Source organism: Acanthopagrus latus, chromosome 11 (assembly GCF_904848185.1).
Source record: "Acanthopagrus latus isolate v.2019 chromosome 11, fAcaLat1.1, whole genome shotgun sequence".
NCBI classification, from domain to species: Eukaryota; Metazoa; Chordata; class Actinopteri; order Spariformes; family Sparidae; genus Acanthopagrus; species Acanthopagrus latus.
In genome coordinates, this window is record NC_051049.1 from 18,824,732 (window position 1) to 18,848,753 (window position 24,022).

At 37.7% G+C, this 24,022-nt stretch overlaps 1 protein-coding gene across 4 annotated transcripts in view; it reads right to left on the reverse strand.

Moving 5' to 3' along the window:
* LOC119028967 (adhesion G-protein coupled receptor D2) overlaps positions 1-24,022 on the reverse strand; it is an 83,836-nt gene that overhangs the window by 51,436 nt on the left and 8,378 nt on the right. For 3 of the 4 annotated variants that reach the window (XR_005077863.1, XM_037115452.1, XM_037115455.1), the window contains exons 12-20: positions 23,332-23,443; positions 22,813-22,868; positions 22,359-22,485; positions 21,770-21,873; positions 20,388-20,490; positions 18,464-18,617; positions 17,861-17,994; positions 17,432-17,547; positions 15,502-15,622 (exon numbers count right to left, since the gene is read on the reverse strand). Coding sequence is in view for 3 of the 4 variants with exons in the window: in XM_037115452.1 (XP_036971347.1) it covers positions 15,502-15,622; positions 17,432-17,547; positions 17,861-17,994; positions 18,464-18,617; positions 20,388-20,490; positions 21,770-21,873; positions 22,359-22,485; positions 22,813-22,868; positions 23,332-23,443 (1,027 nt within the window). In the remaining variant the exon portion in view is untranslated. Of the gene's footprint in view, positions 1-13,849; positions 14,999-15,501; positions 15,623-17,431; positions 17,548-17,860; positions 17,995-18,463; positions 18,618-20,387; positions 20,491-21,769; positions 21,874-22,358; positions 22,486-22,812; positions 22,869-23,331; positions 23,444-24,022 lie in introns of those variants that run through there. The other variant, XM_037115453.1, reaches the window with a different exon arrangement.

The following is a 24,022-nucleotide window of genomic DNA, read 5'->3' on the forward strand; positions in this document are numbered from 1 at the left end:
AAACATCTGTATTGAGCGGCGTCCAAAACAAAACATTTTCCACCAGAGAATAAACCCACCAAACCATCCATCCATCTATCCTCCTTCTTTTCTTTTTTTTTAAAGATCTCTGGCAGGGCATTTCAGTGAAAACATAACACGCAAGTCCTGAATTCATTACAGCCCCTTGCTCCAATATTAATTGTGTTTGGCAAGGCTGACCATGCCTCAGTCATAATAACATTCATTTTTTTTTTTCTATTGCCGCTACTGCAAAAGAGTAAGGAGGAGAGGGGGAAGAAGGGAGAAATAGAGAGATAGAGAGATGGGGGGGGTGGGCTAAGATCAATTCTGACATATCTTTATTGCCAGTCGATGACAAATGACAGCACATTTGCCATTGCTCTGGCATTGTGTCAGTGTATGTCATATCGATTTTACATCAGACGGACAAATGTTATTGATGAAGCGTCAAAGTAACAGATGAGCACATTTTACTTGTTTTAACGTTTAAATACAACCAGAACGAGGGAGGGAGAAAGTGGTCTCGCCATTCACTAAGATACGTTATTTTATTTCATCTTTACATTTTTTTCTTTATAATTAACTCAATTCAGAGGTGTTTACACGAATTGGGCCTGTTGGGAGTGGGTAACTACACCCTGAACCTGATCACACTGCACACATGTGGTATTGTAATGGGGTGGTGGTAAAGAGAGCACGAGAAACAGAGTGAACTGTAAACAAACTAGCTTTTAAACAAGACAATTTAGGGTTGCGTGTCTGAGGTGCCAAGCAAAACACAGCCATGGAAAACTGATACAAACTTTTAACACATGGGTCAAAGCAGAAGTCTTTGAACTGGAGGGGGAAAGCACGCTGCCAGTGTAGAGAGCTGTTTAATTAAAAATACTTAGGTATCCAATGGGCCTTTCCGTGGCGCCCCCTTGTCAAATTGTATGTGATCACGCTGTCAATCTCACTGGGTGTTTTCTAATTGCATAGTTTTCCACTGACAGCAAGGAAAAATGCTGGCAGAGACGTCTTGAGAAACAGCCGCTGGGGATTGGGTTTGGTTTATAGGAACTGCACAAATGGACACACGCGTACTCTTGAATAAACGTACATACGTACACATGCGCTTTTGGACTATACATGAAATGCTGGAGTTACTGACAGATATGTGCACTGTACATACACAAAAGTTGTGGATGGCGCGTAGCAGAAATGGATAAAGAAGAGGGTCTTTTGAATAGAAAGTTCAGCTTCAATAGATTGGAAAGGAGACGCCTGGACAACTCTACATGAGAGAAACTTTAAACAGCGATAGCAAAATGGGTCACTATTGCTTGTGGTCTGATTAGTGTTGTTTATTTGACCTTTACAAGTGTAAAGTTGGACACTACATTGTGTTAGTATTACTAAGAAAATTACATTCAGGTCATTATGACTATCTGTTGTTGCTTGTTGGCTTTGAGTTGAGTTGAGATGTTGCACTTTCAACATCTTTTTAAGCATACAGTAACTTAAAAAGCTTCATCCCTTCTCATTTAACATTCAGTACGCATGACTTAAAAAATGTATGGCAACTCTATATTTTGCACTGCACTATACAGTGGCATGCTCACTGCAGGTTGCCAGTAAAGGGTAGCTGCAGGTTGCTGAAGCAACATCCAAGTGGCATCAAAACTGTTTGACAAAGAGATAGCTGAGGGGACAAGGACAAATGAAATAAGAGTTTTGACATGAATTTAAAGTGATTTCTGCAGACAAACAGCACCTTGCCCACTGCTAGCACTACTGACTGTAGGCTGTAGATAGATATGCATTACCTTTGTGACAAATGTTAACTGTGGTTTTCACCAGCTAGTGAGAAGCTCCACTGGCACAATAACACACAATATCTCCCAAAAGATACCAGCTCTAGCACTAGCACCTTCACAGTCTTGCTGTAAACTAATTTTGGTCTTAAAAATGCAGAACCCAAACAAAGGCATTACCTGTACACCAACAGAGCCTCTGCTTGTGCCTAACCTGTGGAAACAAATATGTTGAACGATGTTTTTTGCATCAGGAGTCTGTGTTTTGCTCAGGGAACAATGGTATGTTTAACCTTGGCATATTCTTTTGAGCAGATGTGCAATGTGTCCAGTATTCATATGCATACATTCATAGGCATGAAAACAAATTTAAAATCACCTGGCAGATCACACACGCACACACACACACACCTTACGCCACATACACAGTAACATTGGAAAAGAATAACCAAAATTGCACCGCTGACAAGACTGTTGCAGTGCCCTTGACTAACAGTGACAAATGGATGCAATATGCAAAGTCTGAACAAGTTGCTTTTGGGTACAAAATAGGAAAAAAGATTGCTCCAGTTACCATTATGGGATGCTTTTGCTCTCCTGTTTGCCAGCTGAGGTGAGCCGAGCTGAGGTTAATGACATGTGTCAAGATCAAAAGTGTGTAGGTGTGTGTGGGAGATGTATGTCCATGAAGGCATGAGAGACAGACAGAGAGAGAGAGAGAGAGAGAGAGAGAGAGAGAGAGAGAGAGAGAGAGAGAGACAGAGAAAGAGAGAGAGAGAGAGAGAGCATAAGCACAAAAGAGACAAAAAGAAGAGAATCTTTCACTTATTTTGTGGTTTTGAATTGTCAGTGGGTGGGTGTCGTGATGTGTCATTGTGTTGTATCCATGAACATGTATTTGTTAGCAATGTAAATGACAAGAGATACATTATTTTGTTGTGAAAAAATTTGCTCTAAAAAATTTGCTCTAAATGTGAACAATAATATTTCTTTATTAGGTGTGTATCTGTCACAAAGGGATTTGTTTTATAGATAACTGCAAAATAACTTCTAAAAAGTCAAAATAAAACTCAAACATTTGTTTCATCCTGAAAACCTCTTAAGGCCGAATTAACACAACAGTATTTTTTTTCTCTGCACAATGAGCATTGAGTAAAATAATAGTAATATATATATATATATATATATATACACACACACACACACACACACACACACACACACTGAATGAGAGACAAAGTCTTTTTGGAAAAGACATTTCCAACAAAAATATACAATCTGAAAAAGAATCTCAAATAACCTTGTCTCTGTAAGTATGTGTGAGCCTAACATTTAGTCGTATGTGTAGTTTCTGTCTGTGTCATGTTCATGTCTGATAAACCCACTTCTGTGCATCTCTGTATCCATGTACTTGTGTGTGCGTACATAAGAATGTGCACGTGCTACAGCACCACCATGGTGGCAGGGTGTATCCATCATGATAAACCGGCAGACTCGGCAACTGTCAAATGCAATCACACTTCACTACGGTTCGCAGGACTTCAAAGTGAAAATGAATGGTAGTTCATCGACATGAAGACTTCATATATCTTCGTTTTTTTTTTTTTGCTTTTCTCTCTTTTTTATTTTTTTGGAGGAGACTTGTCTCTTTTCTCCCAGCCCCATTTTGTTGTGTGGATCAGTTGTGTTTTTTTCATTGTCTGAATAGCACAGTGGGACACATGGATTTAGAAAAAATAAATCTATTCCATTTATCATTTTCTATCATGGAATCTGAAATTGGTAATTCTCACCTGGCAGAGTTTCAATATAAAGCTTTTTTTAGGAATTAGAAATTTTTGGTTTCCAGTTTGCAAGTTTTTCCCACATATTGTCAGTCACAGTTCACAAGTAGGATTACATTCACATATAGGATAGAGAATACTGTGTAAGAGAAGTTATGTGAACTTAAAGCTGCATTAGGTTTTATGCAAAGGGGAGAGGGCAAAAGGACTCTTAGCAATAAGTCATGATACTATAATCCTGATTTGGTAAATAATTTCTACCTCCTAACCTTTTTGAAAATGCACAAGAAAAAGAATAAGTCACTGTGTTTGACTTTTCTGTCATGTTACACTTGACTTTCATAATCTAATTGGTCTTTGTGAGAAGAGAGTGGTTAGTTCTGGTTTGGTAAGTGTTTTAACCAGCAAACCAAAACCTCTTAAATGATAGATAGATGGACCAACACACAGTAAGCAGAAAGTGGACAAAGACTGTGTGGAGATGAAGACTTGGCGCTTATTTTTATCTAAAATGGCGAGTGATATAGCACCACTTTTAATTACAGGAAGTTATTTGATAAGATGCAAAAGAATACAAGTAGAAACTTTTATGTGTCAATTAAGTGTCATACTGTTGATAAGACAATCTATTCATCATTTCTTAATACCTCACAATTTGCCATAAAATAAATGATATGATAATGTGGCAAATGACAGAAAAAAAACCTTTAAGATCGAGTTCTACATGGCAGTAGGCTAAAATTGAACATGGCAAGTGTTAAATGTGATAATCATCAAATCTGTAGCCACTACAAAGTCAAATGAGCCATAATAATGCCAGCGCTGCAGCTGCTGCCGCTCTCTTGCACCACGGCAAGGCTTGCCTTTAATCTAGTAATGACTCTGAAATGACACTGCGCTTTAAAAAACTGTGGTGATGAGGCTAGAGGTCTCTCTGCCTCCCTCCCTCTCTCTCTCTCTCTCTTTGCCCTGGCCCAGGTCCTGCTCTCGCTCCCAAGCTGTTTGATTGGCACATGCTTTCACTTAATGAAGGATAATTACTAAGGAAAACAAGTGGGAGACCACATCTGCTCAGTGTAAAAAGAAGTCCAGGCCTGGTGCAATCTGTCAGACAGGGCTTTCAGGTTGTGTGTGTGAATGTTTTACCCACCTTCAGCAGCCTCCCAGTCCAACACAAACCCACCACGACCCTCCCTCCACCCTGTCCCGACAAGAAGCAGATTAACAGGAATCAGCATGTGGCTGTAAACACTCAGTGGTAAGAGTGTATATCTGTGTGCATTGACACGCATAGGAAATGACCGAGGGTATCTGTCGCGGACAAGCCGGGGGCTGCAGCAGGAAGGGCAAAAGGCCAGTGGGGATGATCAACATCAACATCAACATCCCAATCAGAGTCCTGCTGCCAAAGCTGTTGTTCCCTAGCTCCCATCGCCACTGTTTTGTTTACTTTCACACAATGCTGTAATGGTAGTTAAATATACAGGTAGCCGCCCTGCTCCCCAGACACCTCCACACACGCACATAAATCAACTGTGCATGGGATTTACATTGTGCTAAATGGTCTCCTAATGACCTGCCCATGTTTACAGTTAGTTGTCTTGATTATGGTATAACACTAGTGCAGTAAATCAGAGTTTTAAAGAGGCCTTGTCATGTTACTGACAAAAATTGTATTTTGTTTGACTAGCAAAATTATAGTTTATTGAGTTTAAACAAAATGTTAATTATAAATGACATGCAAATGGATGTGTGTGTTTCAGAAATCATCACTCAACACATCATGATTGCGTTCAGTCATGACATACTCAAAATTGAATGCACTATTTTCTTGATCAATTTATGCTTGATGCTCCTGACAGCAGCCTTTCAACAAAGGATATTGTTTTCATCTTGCCCCATGCAACCGCTCCACCATGCTACCTTTTAATTGCTATGCCAGCTTTGTTTTAAGTTCTATAAATTAAATGTTATATGAAATTGTTTGACATTCCTTGACATCAGATATTATGAATTTATAATGTACAGAAACACAAGCTCTTTTCTTTCTCATTAAATATGCAACATTATTGTAATGCAACTGATCTAGTGACTAGCTGAACAAGCCTAAATAAAGGTAAATCAAAGTTAAAATTAAAGTTTCAAATTCACTGAATAGTCATTTGTTTCAATTGTAGTTTCTATCAACCTTCTAATTCTAAATTAATTTTGAACAGCTGTAGGATCTGGCGATTAAAGCATAGAGCTAAGTAATATGGGATTTTTAGAACAGTACAGAACACTTAATGGGGATCAATTTGCCTGCTTTTACTTGCTGAAAGAATGGCCCATGTAAAAGCACAGATTTAGTTTAACGACTCCCACATTTTATAAAGTCAATGTCTGACAATTAACTATTAAACTTCCAACTTGATAGAGAAGCAACTGTACACAATCACATTTCCCATGTATTGAAATTATTTAAAAAGACAAGTGTGACAGCAGGGCTTATTTGTTTTAACGCTAATGCAGCAAAAAGAAAATGGCTCACATGTAAACTGGAACTGACATTTGACAGCCTTTTAACCTCCCAGCACCCTCACTCCCTCTCTTCCAACCACCTCCATGCCACCCACCCACAAGAGGAACAACAGGGTTTTGCTTATTTGCCCTGTGCTGACCCAGTTCTCACTAATTACCCACAAAGTATACATCAAAGAAGGGGAAATCTACAGATCTGCAGCAGCATGGCAGGATAAGGGAAACCAGGACTATCCCTAACCAAGTCACTACCAGCCATAAGTGATATGTGTGAGCGTGACCATGTGAGCACAACGGAAGTGGTGTCAGCCAATACAAAAGGCAAGGCAGTGAACTTATAAATAGAACGCTCATTGTTTCAACGTGGGTAATTTGGGGTGTCAGAGTTGCTCATGACACTGTCAGCTGTGTGTTAGCGTGTTTGTGTGTGCGTGTGTGTGTGTGTGTGTGTTGTGGAGGATAATGTGTCAATTTACATGCATACACAAACACACACAAACCTAAAACCATACATACTGTATATGTATGAGGGCACCACAGTACAAATAAAAATATAAACAAATGTGCAAAAAGTAGTTAAATCAATGTTCACACACTATCTCCTTCTCTCTCTCTCTCTCTCCCTCTCACGCACACACGCATGCACACACAGGTATGGTAGGGCAGCGGTAATGGGGATGGTTTGCTTTCTTATGACACAGGCTATTACCAAATTGAGCTGGCAGGTAATTCTTAGACAAATAAATGCCAGCAAGTTTAACACAAGAAGAGGTCTTAAGGGTGCTGGCTTGAGCAATGACAGGAATTCTTTTGCTTCTTTTGACAGGAAGACTATTTTTCCCACTGCTTTATTTTTCCAGGCCAGTCTTAAAAAACTGATCCCTCTGCCATCAAAAATCAGTCTTTCCTCATCTTAATTACCGCCGCTCTTAGCTCACTTTTAGCTGTCCATCTCTTCCCTCCCAGACAATAGACAGTAGAAGAGAATATAGGTTGACTTTCTAATAGCTTCTTTCACCGACTCCTTTTCAATTAATTTCAAGGGTATTTAGGTGACCATTTTTTACAAGGGCTTTTCGTATAAAAAACGTATAAAAACCTTGATGTTAATAACTTGAATTAAGCCTCTGTCTGTAAAAATGTCTCCCTTCAAGTAGGTGAAACATACATTCTTATGAAAAGTACATCAGAGCTCTAATGTTAATGTTGTTCAAACTTAAAGAAAATAAATAAAAAATAGCAAAAGATGAAAAGACGAAAGGGAAAAATAAGTACAAGTTGAGACAAAACACACTATAAATACACTACTTAAAAAAGCTGTGCTACATCCTCATTATAAGTGCCATCTCAGAGAAGCGTGGTGGGAGTCAGCGCTGACCTTGGTATCCCGTTTGAATATTGTTTTAATGCCGCAGCTGGTAATTGAGGATGCAATGCAAACAGTGGACTCTTTTTCAAAGGGAAAGTTATTTTCTCAGGCAATGGGAATGCAAACAATCATGTCGTGCATTTATTTGTTTGTTTTTCAACCCCACCTCATAATTATCCAAGACACTAATTAAAATATGGATTTATAAATAAATCTCCATGATTTTACCTATGACTACATTAACTTAAAAGTTTTCATCACCATTGCAGTGTTTTTTTAAAATTCTATAAGCAAATACTAAGCATCTTTGTGTTGTCTTCAACCTTATTTGTAATAATATTATTTTACTGTGAATTTTATGATGTGTAATTACTTTGTGCGTAACTTAAGGAGACAATTACAGTGAAATAAAATGTGTATGTATGAGAAACATTAGTTATAAGTTAATTTAGTTCAAGTATTTTAAATTTTTGATATTTTAGCATTCAAATAGTCATTATTAGTGTCAAAAACAGCTGTAGTGTGAGTATAAGGTACTTTATCAAATTTATTTCATTTGCCGAGGATTAAAAATCCTTTTTATGTCGTTAATGATTTTTTCAGGGTGATAGTCAACTTTACAAACTTGATGTCAGCTAAAACATGTCTTTGCTTTTGGTAAAAATATCCCTCAGACTACACACAATGTCCAGATTTACTTTTTATCCAGTGAACTCCACTACACATAGAGGGATCCTCATTGTTCAAGGGATTATAGATCCTGCTTTGTGGAACGATCAAAAATAAAAAATAAAACATTTTCCTCCATAATCTAGCCAGTGAGAGGTTTGTCATGTGTGTGCATGCTCCTGTTTGTGTCCATATATGTGTATGCATGCCTGTGCAGCGTGTGAGTTGATGGCAAGAACTGGGTGAACATCCAAGGTTGTGCAAAAAACTAAGCTTTTCTCTTCCTGAGATAACTTTACTTACCGTAATCAACAGAATACATCCAAAATTACCAGTGTACAAAAACTGTAGTGGATTTTTGGATCAAAAGTCTCACCTTTAAAAGTCTTCTGAACATCTAAGATCCTCAAGATTTTAATATTAGGTATCAGTCACATTGAGACCTACTAATAATCATGATTCTTTTTTTTATATCTGTCTATGTTTTATTTTTCTGTTTAATCTCTTGCTTGCTGGCATACTCCCCCTCTCAATGTGTTGGGTTACCCTAATTTAGCCGCTGTTTACCATATAATAATTCCTAAAAAATTGCTGTGCCTCAGTGTATCATGTCCATGATGGTCTAAATGTAGTTTAATTGCATTTTCCTCCCTGTCAGCAATGACATTGTGAGGGAATTCCTTTTAATTTATGAGCATGAAATACATCACATAAAAAAAACGCTAAATATTGGGTAAGTTTCATCTACTGCAGCTCATTTAGACAGTATCAGTATCAGTAACAACAAGGCACAGAATAAAAAAAAGAAATCGAGGGGAAGTGGGAAAGGAAAAATGTGGCTTTGAATGGGCTGGTTGTGTAGATCCAAATGAGTGGACTGACTAGGAAAACTTGATCCAAGTTCTGCTGTTTTTGTTTCTTCTGCCAAATGAGAAATTTAAAAAAACTCCTCGGTCTGTGTGGGGTTTGGGTAATGGTGACAAGTGGTTACACACACACTGTACAGACATGCACACATGCATTTACAATACTTATGAGGGCAATACTTAAACAATTCAAGCTGGTCTGCACAAGATTAGGAGCACAGGAACACACAGACACAGAGACACAAAGTCCACCATCACCACTTGGAGGCTTTTGGCTTCTAATCAGCACGACCCAGCCAAAAACTCTTTTAATCCACTGGTTTATTTTCTGTTTTTGCTCTACAAAATGTTGGCAGTTTATTCCTACCTGGTAAATTTAACATTGGCTGCTTTCTTATTCTGTATTGGACAGAATGGGGTTAGAATGCTGGAAATTATAATTTGAAGGGGAAATATTTTTGATGCACCAGTGTTTTAGGATGCATGAATCACACTGATACAAGACAACAGTGACAGCAAATCACACCTGATTAATAAGTGACAATGTTAGGTAAAACAGAGACCCCAATATGGATCCACAGTGATTCATTTAGTTTTCTAGTTCAACAACAGATATAGAGATGGCTTTACTCTAGCTTTTACGAGAGACTCAATGCTGCAGGTTGACTCAAGGTAATATTAAGAGCACACTCTCCCCCACTTATAGTATATAGGAAAGTTTTCAATATCGCCTACCTCCTGTTAAGGCCTAAATACTTAGAAAAGAGCTCCTCATAAAAATAATCAATCGCATTTGTAGATATATTGTTATTTTTCTCTCTCTTTGCAAAAACCAAGCAAATAAAATCCTCCATCTGATTTGTGAAACATTTACAGATCACTGACTTGTTCTTACGCGAAATAATTTGGAATGAAGACTAATCTTAAAAATGTAAGCATGTCAGCATATGTAAATATGTCATTAGCATTAGTAAAAAAACATGTAAGCGCAGCAATTAGAGGCATATTAAAACTAACTATGAGGAAACAAATAATTTGATCTGAACATTAATTTCTATCACATTGACAGAACATAGCATAAGCAAAAGCATTAAGGAAAATGTTGAAAAATAATTTATATTCCTGTAGTATAACAACAATTTTATTGTAACTGAGCTACAAAAAAGAAAAATCACCCCTTCCTAAACAATCACTTCCAATGCTGTAAAAGCATTGCTTACTCCCACAACAAATCTCCCATATGAGAAAAATCAATAAGCTGAGCAACACTCTATTGGTTATATCTATATTGTGGATACACTCTGATGACATGCTCTGCTAGCAAGAATGTGAGCGCAATAGTGTGTGTTTTTGTAAGTGAGTCGGTGCTGCATTTATTTCAATAGAAAGAATATTAAATTTGAATTTAAACTATGACTCAGATAAAAGGATACTTTTCCAGTCAAGTGTTCTTTGCATAATTGGGTGGATGGTCAGATGTAAATCGGTGCCTTATTTGACTCCCCGCATTTGACTTGTGTATATACTATAAAAGACCTTAATGCAATATGAATGGAACGGCTCAAATACATTTTTCACATTGATTCCTCTATATATCCACACTGCGATGACAAAGCACAGGGTTGCCCTCCACAGGCATCAAACAAACATAACAGAAATAAAAGTATACCTCCTTGATAAAAAAAATCTTGCCTGCAAAGCTCCTAAAACAAACCACAGAGACTCACTTGTACTCTGAACAACTTGCAGTGGACTGTCGTAGCCTAACATTTTCTTTCCGACTTCCTAACTTCCTTCACCCCTCTACTTTGTTTTCCCCCTCTCCCCTTTTCTCTTTCCCCACTGCCTCCCTCTGCAGCTCAAAGTTATTGATAGTTTAAAGTTATGGGATAATAATAAGATGGACACTGCATGGCCAGGAGCCTATTATTCCCAGGTAATGGATAGTGAGGGGGTTTTGAATGACATTGCCCAGAGATTGGATGACGAAGGGTGGAGCGATTTATGGGCTACCCAAAGGGCCCCCACCCCCTTCTCTCTCTCTCTCTCTCTCTCTCTCTCTCTCTCTCTCTCTCTCTCCACACATACATAAGTATGTACACACAACACACACACACACACACACACACACACACACACACACACACACACACACACACACACACACACACACACACACACACACAATGCTATTTATCTCTAGCTTGATAAGGAAGCAGATGAGGCATGCCTGTATTTATGGTGAAGATGTTCATAAAAACTACTTGGCTCAGAGTAGGAAGTTAGAATCGACTTAGGGGAACAGCATGTCTGCTCAAAACTCAGTATGCACCTCAATGATGCTATCCAATGCAATCACAATAAATTGAATTTGTGTTGGTTGAATTAAAAGATGACATTTTTTTAAGCTTTTGAAGTATCTTAAAACCTCCTTAATTTTAAGGATGCATTGATTTGTTGACAAAATCAATGTATTCATCACTTTGTAGTTTTACACCAATACTCAAAACTGAGATTGATGAAAATCCTAATACATTAAAATAACAACATGGCTCTTCTGCTGCAAGAATTACAAATGCAAATAAGGTGCTTTCAAAATGAGTTGTAGACCAGTTAAGAAAAAAGCAAGGATGTTCTTCATGTTTTTTTCTTTGAACAACTTCCAGACGTCAGTGATTATGTTTAGGTTAATTGTAACAGATGCAACTATATCCTAGACGTTACTATCACTCAAACAGAGCATCATCTGCCATCAGTTAGTGAAACAAGTGAAAATCAAAAGTGCAGCAGACATGCATTTATGCCAGGTCTACGGCTTATAATGGGATGCTCAGCTCTCTATTGAGAGAAATAACAGCAACTGTAGAGACACTTCAGACAGTGTAGTCAGGATGCAGGGGAAAGAGGAGGAGCAGGGAGGGAGTGCAATGAAAAAGGCTTGTCAACATTATCTGTTTTATTGATTTAACAGTAAAGGCTTGCCGCTTAAGCTTTATGTTGCTCTGGCTGGCTCCATTGAAAATACAACAGCTGCAAATAAAAAACGATTTCCTAAAAAAAAACAAAAAAAAAACTTGAGCATCTTTTTTTCTTTCCGTGTTTTATTTTCATCTCCTGCCTACCTACTCAGATTTTGCATGCAGTATCGTTAAGGTTTCACACATTTCATCATCTTTATGAGAAACCATTATGTTGAGACTATGTACAACTGTGCTCTCCCTCCCAAAGGTATCAATGTCATTGAGGAGGACAAAAGTGTCTACAACAGGACAACAATTGTCTATTGTATATGCAGTCTCATTAACACATTATGTACCATGTAACCCATCTAAGCTTAGTGTGTTGCCAAACCAACATTTACTGATCAGCACTAACCACAAAATACAACTGAGGCTGATGGGAATTTACATTATTCTTGCACGTAACTGGTCATGAGTTGTTGAGAAATTTCAATCTGAACCGGACAAGTCCACCTGCTAATGGTGCTAAAGCAAAAGTCATTAAAATACATTCTCTAGGAGCCATGAATATTTGTCTAAAATGTATTGTCAATTCATCGAGCTATGTAAAAGAAGATCTCTCATTGGAAAATATCCTCACTCACATAATATTATATTCTATTCTATGCTATTCTGTCACTATTATAACTGACAGGCAAAGAAAAGAGCACCACTACAACAACTAGTAGTACTGGTATTTTATCATTTTTTTTAGCAGCAGTAACATTCTGGATGGCAAGCAGAAACAAACCTCCTTGAGCAGTAATGGATAAAGAAAGAGGTCTTTTGAATGGTGAGTTCAGCTTGAAAGACCTGCCAGACGGTTATCTTGACAAGAATAAAGTTATTTGCTGATGCAATGAGCCGTCCTGCCCCTCACCGACAGCAGACCACGGTGAATAGTTAGTAGTAGCAACGGAGACACCTGGACAACTCTACATGCTTTCAACAGCGATAGCTAGATGGGTCAATACAGCTTGCAGGCTCACATTGTTTGGTTAATCTTTAAAAGTGTAAAGTTGGACTCTACATCTTGTTAGTATTACTAAGGAACGTTACAGTCAGGTCAATATACCCATCTGTTGTTGCTTGTTGGGTCTGAGTTTGCCATGTAATCTTTCAGCATCTTTTGAGCATACAGTACCTTTGAGGTTATTCTGGAGAACACTGTGGACAGTATTTGTCATTGTTCTGGATTGTTTAAACATACATTTGTATAAAGCAAGCATATTAGTTCACTCCCAAGTTGATAGGAGTATTAAATACTTTTATATCCCTCCAATAAGTCACATTTACAAAAACATATACAAAATATGTTAACTATGGCCAATCACACAATGAATCATGATTAAACATTTTAATTGATTTACAGTTTTTAATTTTACAACTTTTTGGTATTGCCAATACAAAGATTAAAAGTACTTGACTGAGTGGACAGTTCTCCCACACGCACAAGATTTTGAGCTTTACTCCTTTAAGTATAACTATACCCCATGCAGACCACAGAGCAGTGGGGTCAACAGAGTGTGACATTAGAGCAGCTTGGAGTCTGGTAGGGTTGCTGTTGTGTCTTGACCTGTTGAGACTTATCAAAGACACACTATGTAGCTCTATTATTCCAGCACCGCTGGATATCACCAGGGACCTTGTAAAGCTTCCCTGAAACCCCATCAACACACATAAACAGAAACGCATATAAAACACATGTTGAATTGTCTAGGTTATTCCATTTATATAAGGCATTTAATGGTATTTCCTTATCCTGTGCAGCATTCATGATCAATGGATGGAAACAAGCAGTGAGGGTTGCATGTACATGTAAGAGGCAGCACATGGCAAGGTGTTGGTATTTTATCTATGTATTTATTTATTTTAATCAGGTTGTTGATTGATTTGTAGAAAGTAGAAAGCCTTAAAAATAATACACAATATGTATCTCAAGATTCAGAAATCTCCTCAAAGGTACTTGATGAATGTTCTGACTGTTGTTGTTGTTTGTACTGAACAAAAGTTTGGAAAATAACATGAATTTTATTGTTGTGCAGCCTTTAAAGCCAAGGAAAAAAGACATTTACTGTATGTCATTTTGTGATATGATGATATCCAAAATCTCAGACAATATATAGTCTCATATCACCATAATATAGCATTAATAGATTACCCAAACCAAGCACAAATATAGGTTAAGAGACAGGTAACAGACCAAGAGAGGGAGGCAGATAGACAAACAAAGACTGCTGAAAGGCAGGAGGACAGCTGAGTGAACATAGAGAGACATACAGATGAATGCATGAAACAGAACAGAAATCCATATGAAGTGTTAACATGTGAAGCTGTGATGTCATATAAAAAGAGCCAAGAAAAACCTTCCATATCAAATACTGTCGACACTGAAAAAAATCTAATTAGATATGAGGCGGAAACACTGAACAGCTTGCTTAATGATCAGACTGCAGCTAAAACCTCTATTGATTTTCTCGTTAAATATACAGCTCAATTAAAGATACAGCAGATTAAAAGACGACTACAAATCGCAGCGGTGGATCTGGACATGGTGGGGAAGCTGAATAACATGGGGCCCCTGCTGCAGTGAGAGAATTACATGATTTCCCCCTCACCTTCTACCTCATCACTGCAGTGCAGTGGGTAATGAGGCTACAAAGGTATTACTCTTTTTCCATGTGAAAACCAATATTTCTCAAAGTTGTAACCATTTTTATACACAGGCTGTGATGCACACAGGCACTTGTGACAAAACGACTCATTGAATTTCAGCAGTAAAAGCATGAAATCAACGCTGATAAGCCACAAACAACATCAATAATGCTGACCTCTGAATAAATACAGCAGAAATAATCAAACAAACAATTCAAATCGCCTTCCTTTGTTAAAATGGAGCACCTGCTTAACACAAGCCAGACCAAGGCTCTTTTTTCCCTTCCCTGCTTCAGCCTTGTCACTGACAAATAAAAACCTTGACAGTCTGTGTACCCTAACCAGAAGAGAAGGGCAGAATTACAATGTATAATGGAAAACCTTTCTGTTTCTCATTTAAGACAAAAGAAGCAGTTTAAAGTCTATAAACATTTTTTTAAGTTGTAAGTTTAAGTTTTAGCTGTGGAATTATTTCGTCTTACATATCTTCTACTTCATTTCAACAGATGGATGGATATTTTTTAATGATATTTAGGAAAGAACATTTGAGTTGGGTTGTTCGAAATAAAAGTGGCACATCATGCTTGAATTCCTGTATCTCAAAAGCATAGTCAGCCATTTTTGACAATCTAAATAAATATAGTATGTACAGTTTGTATCACCCAAATGTTTGAATTTGCGGTCACAGATTGTATCCTATGTGTTATATATTACATATATAATCTATTTTATTTCAACCTTTTTATTTCAACCCTTTATCTAATTTTTCAAGGTTGTTCATTTAATCATCAAGTTATGAGATTAACAGTTAACGATAGCAACATCTGTGAATGTGTGTACCTGCAAGGAGTTAAGGAGGATGAAGATGTAGGCCATGACAATGGAGAAAGGAACCAATACACCACAAAGCCATGTCAATCCGAGGATGGGCAGCAACACCAGCACTGCTTTCACTGCAGCCCTGTACAAATATGCAAACAAAATTATAATCAAGCACATGTGCTCACGCCATAAAGATGGAACTGAAATTACACTTCACCAGATAACATCATTTAAAGTATTCCCTAAAAATCATCCTTCCTTCCAGATAATCCTGTGCTTAATTCTGAGTTTCTAAACTTTTCAGTTCTTTTAGAACAAAACTGGGCGGCTTTGGCAGAACGTTTCTTCCATATACAACAGTGTGGCTGGGAAAGCTCATGAGGTGACAACTTCCCACCTTAAATCTGCCTTAATTTTGTTTAGAGTGGAATTATCCTCCTCCTCAGGTGACCACCAAACCGCACCAGCTGTGTGTGTGTGTTCATGTGACGTGGCAGGCAGTGAGCCCTAGTTTACTCAGCGGAGGAATGTGTTTGAGTTTCCGCGACGGCTGCCACCCAGGGGTGCCAAACAGTTCAAGGCCTGCTTTTAAAACCTTCATAAAGCACCTACTGTGAGCCCTGGTGGGCAGAGGTAGTGAAAAAAATATATACACTTTAACATTATTTTCACTGACAGGATCATACACAGGCCTGCTGGGAGAAATCTACTGGATCACACAAAGCAGGATTGCACTCTGATGAACAGACACCAATGCCAAAAAAGGAAGCAAAAGAAAAAGCCATCAGCAGGGGGGGGGGACGTTAACAAGATATCGTTTCATAAAATTGCAATGTAATAAAGGCCAGTGTAACCACAGTACACTTTATCAAAATGTACATGATACAAATCATGCTGTTATTTAGGCTTTAGGTTACTCTGGAAGCACTGCAAATGAACAATCATATGTCTCTCATAGAAAATACGACAAGCAAACTAATGGTTTGGATTTATATAAATCATACTGACCTAGAGAATTAACAAAGTCATTTTTCTAAATGTTATTTCATTGTGTAGTTCAACAACCCCAAATATTGCAGCTGTATATTGTTGTCATTATCCTTAAAACCAAGGCAGCAACACGCTTGAGATAATGAAATCATTTTAATTAAAATTAAAAATAAATAGTAAATATTCTTGCATAAGAAATTCCTCCATCCAAATACTTAAGAGATCATTTTGGCAAATTGATGTCAATTAAGGTCTGATCAATGAAATGTTCTTAAAGGACAGTACTGCAAAGTGCTGCTTAGGGTACAGCTGCTGAGTGATGAGATTTGACACAGATATTAAACATTTATTTATTAGATTCAACCTAAAACATTAATAATTAATCATCTTAATAATCAACAATATCAATAACACTAGAAATGCTACTGTCTCTGCATCGATTACTGACAATCATAATATATATTACATCAAACAATCCTAAAACTGTAGGTATTTAAGGGAAAAGATAACACACATTAACTGTTTTGATGAATTCTATGGCATTTCTGCAGTCTTAGTCAGAAATAATCTACTGTGTCAATACGCCTGAACTAAATGACATTTCAGGTCAGTAACAGCTTTTAAATTAAAAAAAGCCAATACTGGCATCAGAAAACTCATATCTGAATAATCTGTGTATCTTGTCAACACTGAAAGATGCAAAGACACAAACACGTGGTTGAAGCTTGAGGCCTGTTCAGAAACTCTATTCCAAACCATTCAATATTTAATCCTATTTCTTTTTCTTTTTTTTTTTGAGAAATGAAGCTTAATGTGGTAAAGTGAAAAATACAATATAAAATCTTCCAGCTGCTTTTTATTTGACTAACAGTGACCACAGATTGTCTGCTCTGAGGCCTGTAGTATGGGTGAATAACCCTAAAAAAGAGGACAAATGGTGCCTCCTTGTGGCCTATACCTTATTTGCTCATAGGCTTGTTCCGCAGGACTGGTGCCCATGGCCAACATGATGGACCTTCTCTTGGCAGTGGAGATGGTGATGACCACCACCCTGGTCAGTACCATGATATTCACCTGTTAAAAAAAAAAGAAAGAATGCGAAAATGAGAGGAGGTGAAGGAAAAGTCAAAGAGGTGAGCAAAAAGAGACACACCAAGATAAGAGAGCAAATAAAATATAAATCAAAACACAGAGAAACAAAAAGATATCTATGTGTAGAAGATTGTGAGAGATGAAATGTAACATTAAGGAAAAAGTGACAGCTGTACTACTGATTTATTTTATTTTTTTCAAATGAATATCAGAATGGCAGAATGCATCTTGTATTTTGTATTGTAACCGTTCAAATCCAAAGAGACTACATGATATGATGATTTAATTTTCTGACCATAATGATGAAGATGACAGGCCCAGCGAAGCCCCAGATAATGCCATTCTGGACACTGAGCCAACAGTAGCCGTCGGCCGAGTATTTGCCTGAGGCTGATGCCAGCGTAATGGTGACTATCAGCACCGGCAGACCTGGAGGGTAGGAGGGGAAAAAAACAAAAGCAGTGGAGGAGGATAAAGGAAGGGAAAAAATTTGTAAGACACACAGTGGATAATCGGGAAGAGGAAGGAGACGATCTACATTAACAGACCACTGTGATGAAAAATGGTAACAAACATCAGGCAAAAATCAATTCTACTTTCATATAAATATTATTCTATGATTCCCCACAAATATGGCATATAAAATAAATGCAAATCATTAGATTTCTGTCAATCAAAAATAAAAGAGGATGTAATAAAAAAACAAACAACATCTTACTCTCACTCTCAACAATTTTAGCATTTATACACACACACACACACACACACACACACACACACACACACACACACACACACACACACACACACATTATATACAATATCCTTCACAACAAAATCCTGGACATTCAGATCACAAGTATGAAAGAGTTATTTGGTTATTGTTGAGCCACTTTACCCCAGCCGATGAGATAGTAATACTTCATGTGTCGGTCCTCGCTTAGGTTGACTGCGACCACCTTGCTCCAGAGCAGCAGACCCTCCACAAGCATCCAGGTAAATGCTGCCATGAAGAAGAGATGGAGCAGTGCTGCCACAAGTGTACATGCTACCTACCAAGATGCAAACACAGGCATGCAGACAGACATATGTTACAGGCTGACCACATTGGATGCTTGTGGAGTGTGTGGTGGCTATGTTGCTCAATGTTGCTGTGGCTCACTGGCTCGTGCGTGTGTGTCCACATAGGTAGCGCTGCTGCTTTAGCACAGGTTGTGCCTGCCCTATCTGTTTACATTAAGTTTGCCTTTGATAATTATCAATACATATTATGAAGTGATTTTCCTCTACCCCCGTTGAAAAAGTAAAAAAGTGGGAAAGGGAAAGAGAAAGAGAGCACAAGAAAAAACTGCCCTTCACCTGCTGTGTGTACTCTCCTCAAGTCTGTGACATATTCTAAAGATACAGACATTAAAATTGTAGTGAACTGAGTGTATGATGTTGATATGACTGTCTACAGGTCATTTTCAAGCCCATTTTTGTGGAGAACCATGGTAAATGTCTGCAACCAAAAAAATAATACAATTTTGAGCAGAAACAGTTGTGGTAACTAAAAGGATGTTTTCCCTTCACAGACATGTCAGAAATGAGCCACAGGAATACGAATACAGGCTCCACAAACTAGCAAGAATCAGATCCGTAGATGCCACAAATTACTACAATATTCAGCTAGAAGCTTATCACAGAATAGATTAGAAGCTTTTCACATGGAGAGGTTTGTGGCCTTATCCACACACAAACACATAATGTCAGAGGTTAAGTAAATATATATTGTCGTTTATGGATTGTTGAAGGGCAGTTCATTAATGTGGGTGAAAAATGAGGTGGCAGTGGTCCCTAATGTTTCATTTACACCACTTACAATCCCTAACACAAAAATGACTCCACATTAAGGACATTTCAATCCCAACATCCTACTCATAATGTAGCAGATTATACAGTGAACATAAACTGAACAATAGATTAAGAAATATGAAAAATAAGAAATCATGTGGAATTGTGTGAGAATAAAGAGGAATTCTCAAAACCAATTAGACCAAAAAATATTATATTAAATTGCAGAGCAACTACCAAATATATCAATATATCTTATTGAAACATCCGTAGTGAAACACTGAAGCCTTTCAGGCTAGGTCTGGATTAGCCCAAACCATGTGTAAAAAACCTTGTTAGAATCTGAAAAATGGTCAGTCAGTCTAAATATAAACATATGAATTCATGTAATGAATTTCCAACAAGCAACCACCTGCCCCCAGGAGTGAAGCCCACCCTGACATGACCTGGGGTTAAAAGGCCAAGGGTCAAAGCAACTACATGCCATTGGGTGACTACTCAAAGACTGAACCATGTGTTCTAGCTGATGGATATGACATTAGTGGTCACTTACGTAATAACCAACGACAAACTATTTGTTTTGCTAGGAACCCTCGTATGGATTTGGATTTCAAGTCTCATTAAGGTAGCTATTAAAACACAGAGCTGTGGGTTAACAGTTAAATTTATCTTTAAAACTTAATAAACAATTTTTTAAATCTTCATTGATATTACTTAATTTTAGTGAAAAAAAAACTAGTATAACTACTGTCCACTTTTTGCTTTGAAAAACATTTGTATCTTTTGTTAAGTTGATCCCATTTTCAGCTTCTGACTCAACCTAATTTTCATACAGTTTGACTCAAACCTACATAATGCATCTGTTCATGATCAGCAAATTATTCACTGTCCATCATTCACCTTTATTTGTCTCCAGTCTACCACTTGGTATGACAAGATTCACTCTTGCATTAGTAAACCAAATTGGATGTTTTGTTTCCTGTCTTTACCTTATTGTGAATAGCTGAGCCACTGCAGAGCAGAATCACCTGGGCGCAGATCAGAGCGATGAACAGGTTCTTATGGATAGACGTCCTGTCAGATTTGGGGATGCTATGAATAGAGAAAGGGATAACTTTGATTTATTTACACAGATTTTATCCTAAAATGGTCAAGTGACCATAATAATAATAATAATAATAATAATAATAATAATAATAATAATAATAATAATAATATCTAGAAACTCAAAAAAAGTCTTTGCAAGCAGCCTTTCAAGTCTGAAATCAAGAGAAAAACTTCAGAGCAATCCATCGACCAGATGTAAATATATTTAATCCTGTACAAGTGTTGGACTGATGGTTGGACTTTCCATCACTAGAGTGAAAAATCAGTTAATATCTCAGGCTATTAAATGACCTGACTCTGACTCCATTGATTCATTTCTATTGTTGGTAAGAAGGTAAGATGTGTCTAAGATTTTAACATTTTCCCATTTAAACTTGTAATTTCAAACCACTGTTTCAAGTTCTTTTCCAATATATTTCAAGTCTGGTTTCTAAATAATACTATGCTAAAAGGTATATGTACAAGATAGCCTTAGATTGTACCATCTTTGGTAATAAACACATATTCTGTCTTTAAAAACATTACATATTTCCATTTCAGCTCTCCGTTCAACAGACAGATAAATCTGGTTTACAGCGGTAAATGAACTGAAGAGCCTCTCATTACCTGTTGAAGAGGTTCAGCCTATCTAGACTAATTTCATAAGCGCATCACTGCCTGTGACCACCATAATTCCATGGTGTGATTATGCACGCATCTATGGGCATGTGTACCTCTACTTTATGTATGTTAAATGTGTGTATTTAAGTACACAAATGCATGTACATCATCCACCAGCATGAGCGTGAAATGCATGGCTGCACTCTCTGATTTCAGGACAGTCATAAATCGTCAGGGCAGCTCTCCTCCAGCAAACTGTGATCCCTCAGTGACCCTAATGTTAATTAACAGCTGCAGGATACCGCCATAAACCTTCAGCGTAGACTCACATGTAGACCACAGTAATTACTGGATTAGCTCTAGTCAATACTCACAGCAGCCTGAGGAACAGAGCAGAAGCAACACAATGCTGATATAAAGATATCTCTCTCTTTTTATATGGGAGACATCAAAACTATGATAAGCTCTGACAGTGGTGTTTTTACCATATTCTCAAGTCCCAGTTCTCATAAGCGCAGAAATACAACACAGGCCACATTTTTATTTATCAGTATCTGCAAATATACTGCAAATGTTAATTCAATTCTTGATAATTTGGCCCAGGGAAAAAGACATTAGGTAGCTATGGTGGTAGGTAAGCAGGACAGAAAAATCAGATACTCACTCCAGCACAGTGAACAACATTAAGGTCACCACCAGTGCACACAGAGACGCGCCAGAGCCAATGAAAGTCAGCTTAGTCAAAATAAGCTCTTGCTCAGGACTCCACTGAGACAGAGGGGAAAGGTAGTTGTGGGAGGCAGAGAGAACAAAGGAGAAAGAGAGGAGAATGTTGTCAAAGCATCACAGGCTTAAATCATCACGTCTTCTCAGACACTAAATTGATGCCTCAAAGCTGAATTTGTGAACAGCTAAATGCATGTAAATGTACAATTTAAAATTGTCAATGCTCTTGATGGTTTTAGCACTTTTACCAATAGATTCATCAAAAGAATAGGCACACTGGGAGTGATGCCTGCTGGTTAATATGGTGTCCTACAAATCCTATTTTTAGAGGTCAAAGATCAAAAGCTGGATCTGGATTTCACAGTAACAGAATTTTGACTTAAATATATGTCAAAAGAAGGGAAAAACAACTAATGACATATGATCGACCTGACAAAAATTTTCATTTCATCAATATATCTATTTTCCATCTTGCAAGGTCTAATTTAATATGTGTGCACAGCATCACAACACATTTCACAAGTTACCTTCGACTCAAGATAATTCATGAGCACCGCAAAGTTGGTGGTGTGGTTACATAGACAGGAAGTGACGCCAGAACCCGCAAAGGTCACCTTGCAACCATCGCTAGACCAGCTATTGGTATGATTGTGCCTAAAACACATACACACAAACACAAATTCAGTAATTAGTTCCAGAGAGAGGAGACATTTATGCTTAAACATGAATAATTAAGTATACATATGTGAGTACCATATTCATCCATCTAACGATACCTAATTTGGGACTGAGTAACATCATATGTACATTCATTGAATCTGACTGTGATCCAAATTCAGATACACAGTGAAATGTGTCTTAATTAAGATCACACAATAATAGACCACCTCTTCATTATTTCCTAAATGCCTCAATCTTCATCGCAGAAACACATTAATCTAACAGGGCTGTTTATGTTACTGTGTTGTTGGGCAAACTTACATCAAGCTGAAATTCCAAAAGGCACAAACAGGAGTAACACGCTGTGAATACTCCACCTAGAAGCAGAAACACATGCTTGTACTTGTTTTTCCATCTCTGACTATTTACCTTGGACTCTAAGAAGCCAAAGAGACATGGACAAAAGCCATGCACTGCTAGCCAGGAGATAATAATGTCTGTAGCAACATATTACATTTAGAGAGATTATCAAAGGTCAAGAACTTGACAATAACTTAACTGCTATTTCCAAAGAATGACTCCTTTTTGATAAAATGTCTGTCATCAACATGAATTTCAGTTTCAAGCCAGAGCTTAATGTTTCACAATGTTCAAAACGTTCAGAAAAGTATCCATCCTAACAAGGTGATAAGATTGCTATCATAAACCTTATATGCTTATTTTTTTCCCTCCACTGTCAATGTGCTGTCCAGCTGCCCCAAGCATAATGAATCTGGTCTAATTATGTCCAAAATATATATTTGATTACACCCAATTACACCCCTGAACAACAGACTATACCACATGTGATGAAGACAGGGTGAACTCGACGGCAACAGGGATGGTTTGGGCTTTGGATCCATCACGGATGGTAGCAGATATGACAGCAGAGGCCAGGTGACCTGGGAGGATTCTGGAAAGGCAGACAAGGGTTGCAGCTTACTTATCTATCTTACAATCTAAAATGTCGTAAAAACATGAAAAGTTTAAATCCAAACCACTGGTATCCACTGTCCAAACCCTGCACCATAATTGGTTGAGATGAGAACAAACACTAAGAACTCCTTATTTTAACTTTAGCATAAAAAAGCACCTGCAGACAAAAAAAGCTGTTTACAGAGCTTTGGTGAGCTGTCAATCAGTCCAAATTATACATTAAAAGTACACGTTTGTCAAAATGTGTTCATGTTGAGCAAACTTTTGATTTTGAAGGTGAACAGCCAGACGCAGTGACAATTTGCATGTGACATTCAGTAAAATGCTTCCACATTTTACGGTGGGTGGGTTGTGGTAGCAATGCTTTGTGTAGCGAGAAACCCTTAAAATGAGATCTAGACAAGAGCGCTGGAAAACACTGCATGGAAAAGAAGAGGAGTACACTATCATTGACTTAATTATAGCTATTGTTATTCTATTAGAACAGAGCCTGTCCAGGCCATTTTTAATGCACCTCAAGTCAAAGTTTCTGCTGATTAGAAGCTTGTATCACATC